General features: G+C 41.0%; 1 protein-coding gene across 1 annotated transcript; it reads right to left on the minus strand.

Moving 5' to 3' along the window:
• Window positions 1-6,810, minus strand: LOC149304143 (vomeronasal type-2 receptor 26-like). The gene is made up of 5 exons (XM_089479686.1): window positions 6,520-6,810; window positions 4,560-5,408; window positions 3,862-4,089; window positions 2,950-3,076; window positions 1-902 (listed from the first exon to the last, which is right to left on the minus strand). The coding sequence occupies exons 1-5, from the start codon at window positions 6,808-6,810 to the stop codon at window positions 1-3; spliced, it is 2,397 nt and encodes a 798-aa protein (XP_089335812.1).
• Between the last annotated feature and the right edge of the window lie 3,957 nt (window positions 6,811-10,767).

The following is a 10,767-nucleotide window of genomic DNA, read 5'->3' on the forward strand; positions in this document are numbered from 1 at the left end:
TTAAACCTTTCTCCTTGTGAGTTGCTCTTTGCTGTTCAGCTCAGGCTTGACCAGAATGATGTAACATTTCAAGGGAAAGATGCAGAATAGTAGTCCAGCACTAGAGACCAAGATAGAGAAGATCTCCACAGCTACCATGTATTTCCCCTTAGTGCTCAGGTAGGTGGGAGCAAAGGACAACCAAACACTGCAAAAAATGAACATGCTGAAGGTGATACATTTAGCTTCATTAAAAGTATTTGGCAACTTCCTGGCTAGGAAAGCCACAATGAAGCTGATGCTGGAGAGAAGTCCCATGTAACCCAGAACAAGATAAAACATGATGGCAGATCCTTCATTACATCTAACAATGATTTCCCCAGGAACAGAGTTCATGACCAAATCTGGGAATGGGGGAAATGTCCCAAGCCAGATAGTACAAATGCCCACTTGAATGAGGGAGCATGAGAGTACAATAGAGATGCCCACTTTTTTCCCCACCCACTTCTTCATGCTGGACTCTGGCTGCGTGGTCATGAATGCTGTAACCACCATGATGGTTTTAGCTAACACAGAGGAAATAGCCACTGAGAAGACAATGCCAAAAATGGGTTGCTGGAGAAGGCAGGTTTTTACCCCAGGCTTCCCAATAAATAAGAAAGAAGAGAGGAAACAGAGGAGTATGGAGACCAGGAGAGTGTAGGTAAGCTCTCTGTTATTGGCTTTGACTATGGGAGTATCATTGTGCTTTAAAAAAGTTCCAATCACCAAAATTGTTATCAAGGAAAAGGAAATAGCACCTGACGCTAAACATTTGGCTAAAGGGTCTTCATAGGATAGGAATGTTATTAGTTTAGGACTGCATCGATCTTGAGACTTGCTTGCGTATTGTTTTTCTGGGCATAGGAAACACTTATTCATGTCTGGGGAAAGAAAAAAGAAGGGCAGTTAGAGTGCTGATTCATATACAATATGGAGGTGAATTACATCACTAATTTCAACATTGGAATCATTATTTATCTTGACTCCTGTTACTACACCCTGCATACCCTGAATTATTTGGGGGTACAAATATTTTGTTATAATCACAGTTACAGAGTGGCCATAAACATGAAGCTGGGCAGGCCATGAAGGTCTTTAAGTGAACTTCTGACTGGTCATATAGACCTGAGAGCATGTGGAAAACGACTCTTGTAACTTAATGGGTGTAAGTACTGCTTTCTCACCTCTGCTATGTCTGTTTCCTCTTGAAGGTGACAGACCAACCTAAAACATTAAGTCAATCTTTCTGCTAGCACCTACTGAAATTCATCGCACCTGATTCTCTCCCAAACATCCTGGGGTTGTTCTAATCTTATTAGTACTTGATTAAATCAATGTCATTACCATCAACCAAAATATTCCTTTTGTAACTCTGAAATTAAAACCATCAACCATCTGTGAATCCTATTGTTTCTAAGATTCCTAGACTCTATCAAAAGCCAATCCTTGCACCCACACATTGGCTCAGTCTGAAATAAGACAGGGATTGGAAGCCAGCAAGTCTGTTTCCTCTCTGTGATGGTGTGTAGCATGGGCATCAAGCCTTGTTCTTCCTTCATTACATTATGAAAAGATATTGCAAAAGTGTTGGAGTGAATCAGTAAGCAAATGAGGAAGAGGACAATAGTCATTGAGCTAATGTTGCTTTATATGTTTAGGAAAAAAAAAAACCTTTGAGCTGGAGATTTTGTTTCTTGAAGTAGTTTGACCTGAACGTCTTAACCGAATCAGGTTGTACCCATGTTATGGTGTCCTGAGAACACAGAAAAAATGCTTCCACCATGTTACCACCCTCTGAACATAGAGGCCACCATGTGAAGGTTCTCTGGGTCTCCTTACACTCCTGCTGAGCTGGATGGGACCCCCTGAGACCACCTTTTCCCAAAATAAACATTATTGCTGTCACCACCTCATGAATTAGCCTCCCCCTCCCCTTAGCATCAGGACTTTGCTGGGCAATTCCAAAGATACTTTCCCTTGCCAAGTTAGGAAAGAACTAGCTGACCTAAAGGCATGCGAAAAAGAAGTGCAAGAGAGGTAGGGTACTTTAAAGAAAAGTTTTATTTTAACTAAGAGGTTTTAGAGCAAAAGGATATAACTACATGCAGGACTATTTATCCTACAGGAACAAGGAGAAATGGAAGTTACAGAATATAGTCATTTCAGCCAAGACAGTAAAACAAACCCCCCAAATCCTAATGACACTAACTAGTACATGCTACTAATCTTACTCATAGCTCAGATGGGATTTGTAGTTCTTGATGGTCTGCACAGCTGAGATCCTGGAATCCTTTATCTAGTGCCAGCAGGTTTTTCCTCCTGCCAGCAGGCAGGCAGGCAAACTGTCTCAGACTCACACCTCATGTTGCAACCAAGCCTTTTAAAGTCTGTCTTCTAGAACCCTCTCAAATGTTTGCTCTTCTGCCCAACTCCCCCATTTCATTGGACAGTTGCCATCTCATCACCTCTGATGTAATCCTCATTAAAATGTACCTCTCCCAACATTTAATCCTTTGTTATCAGGGAAGAAAGTTCTGATAAGTGGAGCAACTCCCATTTATCACAGCCCAGTCTCTTGTAGGCAAGGTGCAGGTACCCAGATAATAGACTACAGACCAACAAAAAAAAAAAAAAAAAAAAAAAAAAAAAGGGGGGGGGAGAAATAATTTCTGACGAATATGGACATCCCAATTTTCAGTTTTTGTTTTCCTTTAAGAGCTGCTTTACATCTCAATGTACGTTTCTTGAACTTTTCCCCCTTCTGTGGCTTCTAATTTATGAATCAACCTCTCCTGAAAATTATTGCATCCCCAAAATTTTGCTTTCCACCATTCCTGATCTGGGTGGTCACAAGCACAGGTGGAAGGCTGCCACTTCCATAAGAATTTTTTGCATTAAAGAATTTGGTTGAAAGCTTGTGCCACCTACCTGTTTGATTGGAAATGTTCCCTTCTGGACAAGGAACACAATCATAGCAGCAAACTTGGTCGTTTTCCTTCTTTCTCTTCTGAGAACCGGGGGCACAGGAGTCACTGCAGACTGAAATGGGCAGAGCCTGTTCATAAAGAAGAGGGAGGTTTAAGATGGACAAAATTATGGGCCAGTATGGACGGCTCTTTAAGACGCCCTTGTCACGTGCTAGGGTTGCCTCGAGGTGGCTCTTCCAGATGCCACTCAACTCTAACACGTGATGAGGGCATCAAAATGGCAGTGCCCTGTACACCGCCATTGTTATGCAAGTGCCGTGCGACATCCGCACGGCACCACGAGGCGCTTATGTAATAAGTGCGGCAGTGGTGCATTCGTTACTCTGCAGGGAAGCCGCACAGTTTGGGGGCTGCAGCTTCCCTGTGGAGAGAAAACAGGCACCAGCAGGTTGCCGTTTTTAGGTGCTCTGTACCGTGCCTATGAATCTTTATTTGTTGATCAGGTGATGTAAGAAAAACATAAGAAACACAGAAGAATGATTAATGAAATACATGTGATTGTTTGCCACTATTTTCCTTCATATGCCAGGGATGGCTCGCATTCTTATTGTAGCCAACACAGGCCCTCCCCCCCAACCAAAAAGTTCCATTTGTTTTGATTTTGTTCCTTTCAGGGTGAGCTAGAAGATGTCAAAGTTTAGAAAATACTTGCCATGATTTTAGATAGATAGATAGATAGATAGATAGATAGATAGATAGATAGATAGATAGATAGAATATGGTACAGTTTTATTTCAACCTATCAGTTGCACAGGGACCATAAATGATTTGTCCACCATACTTCTTTTTTCTTGCTCTTAGATCACCCTCCCTCTTGATGATTTGTAGGCCAAGAATAGTCTATAATCCACACCTGGTTGAAGCTTTGATGCCAGATAATCCTATGCTTATCAATGCTGAATCGTTTTCCTTCAGGAGCACTGGGATCTATTCGTCCTACTTTCACATTAAGGAAGGATCTGTTTGGAAATGTAACCAAATTCATGATATCAAACCCAGCTCTCATTTCCCAGTTCTCATTAAAAAACACTCTTTCTCCAGCAGAGTTGTTAAATGAAATGTCTTGAAGAAAAGGATGGAGCTAGTTGAAAAAGAGAAACACAACAATAACAAAAGGAAAGTATAAACATTTGGGAACCTTCACAATTTACCTGAATTCCTTAAAATCATAATTCAAATACTGTTTAGTTGGATCTAGATTCAGTCACCCTTGTTGTATACCAAATGAAAAAAACAAAAGAAATGAATTAATAAATTTACTTAAGTACTATTGACTTTACTGGCTTTACTCTAAGGATGACCGTTGCAGTATGCACTATTTTAAGCAATTGCATCTAAAAACATTACTGTTTTTATAATGTAGCCACACTAACAAGCAGAAGGTAATTGATTCCCATTTTTTTTTACTTTGAAAGCACTGAGATAAGTGTACCCATAAATCTCTGTGAATTAGTCCAGTGTGGATCTCTGTTCACCATTTATTCAGGAAGGGAAGAAGTAAATCTCTCTCTCTCTCTTAGGCATACATGCATTTCATCATGGAGACCTTACCTTCCAATGTGGTAGATCTTGAACAGCATCTTTTTTACCATCCATGATTCCTCTGTAACTGAACCTAGATGAGGACAAGGCATGTAAAGCATGGGCCACAGCACAGGCAGCATTATAAATGCCATAACTGTGCCCACTCAAGCGCATTTCAAAAAGAGGTCCAATAAGGGTCTCCAACCGTTCTTCCCCAGTGCAAGTTCCAGAGACTTTGTATGGCATCCTGGGATCAGGAATTGAACAGTCAAAGGCTTCCTGCCAGAAATCCTTGAGAAAATTATCTTCTCTTGTCCAGTCAGGTTTTAGGGTGTTGAGATATTCTTGAAACCCTGGAACTTTATTGGAGTGGATCGTAAAGGAAAGAGCACCCTGGAACATTTGCAAACTTTTATCCCGGCCAAGGCTTCCTAAAACAAAATCAGCCTGGGCAGTTGTAATCCATACCTTCCCTACCACTCCAAGACCTCCTTCAGTAATAAAATACCGCAGCCATGTAATATTAAAAGGTTTACCATAGAGAACAAATACTTTGATTTTGTTTAGTTTGAAAAGCTGGTGCACACTATGGATTAACTTGTCTAATTGTTTTTGATCACGAGCATGTTCTTGGCTTGGAATTTGCCTTGTGAAGGCCATGCAGATGCCATGCTGGGAAAGCAAGGGTTCCATGTTCTCCAAAAATCTTTCTCCATTGTCATCGTCCACCACTAAAAAACCCACCCATGTCCATCTGAAGTGCTGAAGTAAGCTGATAATCCCCATATACTGTGGCTCTTCATTGGTAGTCATGCGGAAAAAGGAAGGGAGCTGTCCCATTTCTCTCTTTAATGGGGCGAATGAACCATATGAGAGCTGAAAGAGATTTAAAAATGTGTTGGAACTGGAAAATACATGTCATAATTTTATCCAAGATAATTTCTATACCACTCATAATTTAACAGTATCAAAGCTTTATAAAACTACGCAAAGCAATACATTCGGAATAGTGTCAGTGAAACATAAAAAATGTGGAACATCTGCCATCAAAAGCTTTCTGTTGGAAACCATAGAGAACTTGAGCTCTTAACCAGTGGCGCTAGTGAGGCATCTGTAATCTTAACCTGCTAGTGATGCACCTGTAATTTAAGTGTGATTAACACATGTCTGTTCATGGACAATGCACAAGATGACATTCAGGGATCTTTCCATAATGTCCAACCCCCTGCACACACATACAGATACACACAAACACAAAGTCAAGTCCCAAGTCTTCTGCTTACTAATGGGGAGGTAATAGATCAGGAAGGCTATCAATAGACCTAACTCTGAGAGAAAGGGGTAGGGTGCATTCCCCTTGTCAGCATACTCCCATTTCCTTACTCCTCCAGGCTCAGATGACTGAATGTTTCAGTGTCTCCCTTCCCTGTTTGCAAACAGCAATGCCCCCTCCTGGAGCTTGACAGCTGCACTGGTTGAGGTTTTGGAAGTAGTAGAAAGGGATCAAGGGTGGTCCTTTACACCCCCTCCAAAAACAGATGTGGCCATTGAACATGGAAGGGTACACACTCCTTTCTTGAGAAAGCTTCCTGGCTGTTATCTCCTATACATGACTAAAGATTTATTCCAAAGTACAGCTGTCATGAAGAGATAGCATGGTGCAGTGGTTTGAGCATTGGACTAGAACTCTGGAGATCAGGGATCAATTCCCTGCTAGAGGACAAAAATCTATTGGGTGACCTTGGGCAAGTCACACAGCCTCAGAGGATGGCAATGGCAAACCCCTTCTGGAAAAGATTGCCAAGAAAAACCAATGGTAGGTTCACCTTAGGCTCATAATAAATTAAAATTATGACTTGGAGGCACACAACAACAACAAACAGCTGGTATGACAATAGAAAACAGCCTTTTCAGTCACTGCCAAGGTGATGTTCAGCACATGAGAAAGAGTATATTATATTTGAGAACTGCCATGAAAAGATCTTACCTGTGGAATCTTGTAAAGCGTTAAGATGTCTGCCATATGGAATGAGGTCTTGGAGTCATGTGCCCCAATGATGGCTAATGGCCTTTTGTGGCTCTCACAATCATAATTGAGGACCAGTCTGTGTGATTTGAAGAGACGTTCCAGAGTAGTACGATACGTCAAGTGCGCATCATTGTAACTGTCATAGATATGGGATCCGAGGGTGACATTTGGTAAGATCTTGGGATTGTTGTTTATTTCCTTTATAGCAAAAACCAAGGACAAAGTATGCTGGTAGAACTTGGTCATCATTCTGCAAAAGGGGTTACACACTCTGTCCTTGGTGAATTCCACAACAAATAAGTTTTCAAATAATATTGATCTGTTCACTATTTGAGTTGCCCAGCTGTAATAATATTCCTTCATCCTTTTAACTGAAGGAGGAGCAGAAGATCTACTAATAGGAGGAATACCCTGTAGTGATTATCTGCTTTACTGAGTCCTCTCCAGATGATTTGAAAAGGGTGGTGTGGACACTTGTTTGCTTGTTTTTTTGGAGTGAAATGTGGAGATTTCTGGAGTATCTCTAATGTTAATTAAAGAAAACTAAATATTTTAAGTTCTCATCTTCATCTAAGGAGTTTAGCGCACAGTTAAAAAAAAAACCCGGCTTACTTTTGCTGGTTTGAGTCCTAATTCGGGCTGCATCTGGTTATTATCATATTCAAAATGCCACTGATGCCGCTTGCTGGGTGCAGCCTGGGTAACGTCCAGCTGGCTGAGCATGGCTTCTAGCCATATGTTACCCGGGCTGCACCCAGCCGGCGGCATCAGTGGCATTTTGAGTATGATAATAACTGGATGCAGCCCAAATTAGGACTCAAACTGGCAAAGGTAAGCTGGGGTTTTTTTAGCAGTGCGCTAAACTCCTAAGTCTGATGCCCTTTCTCATCTTCTTGATTTCTTTCTTTCTCCCTATTACCTTATACCTCTCCTTATTTTCTTTTTCTCCTTCCACTCTTATTCAGACTTTCCCAGTGTGCAATCTCATCTCTTCCCTTACTAAGCAGTAAGGTTGTCTCCCTCTCTGTAATCGGTGTCCCTACTTGGGGTTGATATGATCTGGGAATTAAAACTTTGAGTAGAGAGCTAGTCTCCTTTGGTTTAGGATCTGTAAATCAAAGCCATTAAACAATGCAGAATATGAAATAATTTTTGTTGCTCTTGCTCCTAGTTTTAACATTGCCATTAATTTACACTAGTGCAGTGATGGACTCATGAATCCCTCCATGTGTCCTTGGACTGCTTCTCACCTCACCACCTTTGCCTTTAAAAATGAGCAAGGAGGGAGAAAATAAAGAATTGTGGAGGCACCTTCCAGACTAACTGGTTTTTATTTTTGCATGGTATTTTTGTATGCACACAAGCATGCGATTTCTCATGAAAGGTGGAGGCTATCAGATTTTATAATCACAGAAGAAGAAGAGGAGGAGGAGGGGAGAGGGAGGAAAAAGATACCAGGGATGGAACAAAATAGCAGTTTCAATGAGAGCAGAATTTTCCATATCTTGATCACTGTTGGAAATGCATTTGAAAAACTTGGTTAAAACGTTCATAAAAAGTGCAGATAAAACAACATGTATATTTTGTGAAAGCACATAAGTGAGAAACTGTACTTTAAGCAATGAAGAAATGTTCCTTAAATAAACCATGTCATGAAAATGCAAGCAGTGATTAGGAACAATGGATTTCATGTGTCAAGGATGGGGACTAATATACAGTCTGAAAACACAATGCAAAGCAAAGATGGGAAGAAAAATGAATAAACTCATCAACATTGCAACTAATTTTCACATTCAAAGTATTTTCATCTGAGAGTTAATGTGCATGAAAGGCAAACAATAGTTTTTGTGTTTGCTTAACATCCTCTTGCATTTTTAATACTCAGGGTCTCTTATCAATTATTGAAATAATTCAGGGAAAAGAAAAATATAATTCCTTACGTTATATAATTGGAAAATTCTTGCAGAGGATATTCCTTGAAAGAATATTCATGGAAACTATAACTGTAGTGAGAAACATGTGTTCCAATCATGAGGTTTCCAGAATGATAAGACTCTTGTGGAAGAGAAGGTGGATCAAGCAGGAGACAGTTCATTGTATCTACTTCACATGTCCAAAGGAGAAGGAGAAGTAACAGCAGTAACAATGCCAATCCACCATTCCTGCTGTAGATTCTCTCCCTAGATCCAAACCTTTCTACATCCATCTACTACATCTGCTTGATTCGAATGGGAAACCCAAGGTTATTGCTGCTGTACTTTATTACATGAGTCTTCTAATGTACTGGCAACGTCTGGCCTATGCAATGATACAAACAAAAATAAGGGGAAAAGATCAAAGTGACAGAACCCACAGCCTGTTCCCCAATTTCAGCTCTCCAATTTGCTCAAGTGAAGGGTTTAATATAACCATTTGTAGAGCTGTTTTTTTCTGCCTGAAAATCTGGACCTCTCTCTGGAGAAATGAAATTACAGTGTTTGGGATAATAACAGGAAAAATAATTCTTTCTTCACTTGAGTGGCAATATTGCTCACAAACATGCTTTTCAGAGTCAACCAAAAGTTTAGCGTAGAGATTTCCAAACTCTGGTTCTCCAGATATTTTCGACTTTAACTCCCAGAAGCCCCAGACACCATGGCCAATGTCCAAGAATCCTGGGAACTGAAGTCCAAAAACCTGGAGGATCAAAGTTTTGGAACCACTGGTTTAGCACATTAAATTGCACTATTAAACGTGAATATAGTCTAGGATCGCATGTGATGACAGTAGAAACACCAGCTCTTCTATTGAATGAAGTGTTCACTGCAAAACCCCAGTTCTGTTGCAAACAGACCAGACAACACTGGGCCATTCAGTACCAGATCTGGGGTATACTCCCCTTTAAAAAAATTAAAAGACATTATCAGTTGCTCCGGATTTTTTGAAATGTGTCCTGTTCTGCTGCCTGGCACATCTGCAACTGCCATCAGTTGCTCATTCTGAGGTCAGAATCAGGCACCCAAGCATGGAACTGAGGTTGGGCACCTCATTCTGACCTCAGAACAAAGGGACCCATGGTGGGAGAAGATGCACTGGGAAGCTTAGAGGGACATGGATGTGATCATCCACCCAGCATCAGAGCTTTGCAATGGGGGAGGCTTCGTGGCAGCTGTGCCACCAGAATACTTCAGGCTGCCTTGCTCCAGTGCAGACAGGACACCGTTCGATTGGCTCATGCTTGTACTTTGCCTTCACCAGCCACCTCAGAGAGATGATGGGAAACAAAAAAAACTATGAATTTCCCATGGGCTGCCTGTAGGGAGTAGGAAGAGAAATGGCGTGGCAAAGACAGTGGACAGGAAAGAAATGAGCCCCAGATAATCTACCTCTGCAAGAGAAGGGTGTGCATATGTTTGTATGAGTAGTGTGCATCATCAGTGTGCATAAGTTTGTATAAGTAGGGAAAGGCAGGGCCTGTGTAGATCTTTTTGTTCAGTAAACCTGGATTTATGTTATGTCTCCTGATGCATTACAGCTTACAAAAGAGGTGTGTCAAATGCACCTTTCATCCATGAGCACATCCATACCCAGCTCTCCTTTCCTTCTACCATACTGTATTATTTCAGTGAAAATGTGAAATAGGAGTGATTTCTTACCCCTATCTCTATGGACTGACAGACTGAGGGTTCTTTGCCATTTGTCAGCTAATCTGTTTCTATCTTAAGGCCCTTTATCAAGCTCTGGCTGCCTGGCTGTTTAACTTCTGATAGTGGTAAAGTCCAGACAGGGTTAATATCACAATTCCAATTAAGCATTCTGGGAATTAGAGTCTCTGGATGGGAGAATAAGCATGCTCTCTGGTAATCTTTTAGGTTATTTACTACAGGCAATGAAAGATATACATACATATACACTCCTCTTGGAAAGAAACACACACAAGAAACACACACTAACAATGCTAGGAAAGGTGGAGGGAAGTAGAAAGAGAGGAGGGTCGCAGTTGGAAGGACTCTATTAAAGAGATCATGATTATGAATTTGCAGGAGTTGAGCAGAGGACAGGGGGGTCTTGGAGATGTCTCATCAGCAGGGATGCCATGAGTTGAGTTCGATGCAAAGGTAGTTAACAACAACAACAACAACAACAACAACAACAACAAAATTATCTCTTAGCAACAATATCTATTAATATCAGCATGGCTGGGGTTACCACCACTGAAAAGTATAG

Source organism: Sceloporus occidentalis, unplaced genomic scaffold (assembly GCF_023333645.1).
Source record: "Sceloporus occidentalis isolate IW3139 unplaced genomic scaffold, rSceOcc1.0.p SCAF_14, whole genome shotgun sequence".
NCBI classification, from domain to species: domain Eukaryota; kingdom Metazoa; phylum Chordata; class Lepidosauria; order Squamata; family Phrynosomatidae; genus Sceloporus; species Sceloporus occidentalis.

What these genes read in the sequence shown, in the direction of transcription:
- LOC149304143 (XM_089479686.1), bottom strand. Translation starts at nt 6,810, where the DNA reads ATGATGACCAAGTTCTACCAGCATACTTTGTCCTTGGTTTTTGCTATA. An exon ending in AAGATCTACCACATTGGAAG is followed by an intron (nt 4,090 to 4,559) that starts GTAAGGTCTCCA and finishes TTTTTCAACTAG; the next exon opens with CTCCATCCTTTTCTTCAAGA. An exon ending in GAACATTTCCAATCAAACAG is followed by an intron (nt 903 to 2,949) that starts GTAGGTGGCACA and finishes TTCTTTCCCCAG; the next exon opens with ACATGAATAAGTGTTTCCTA.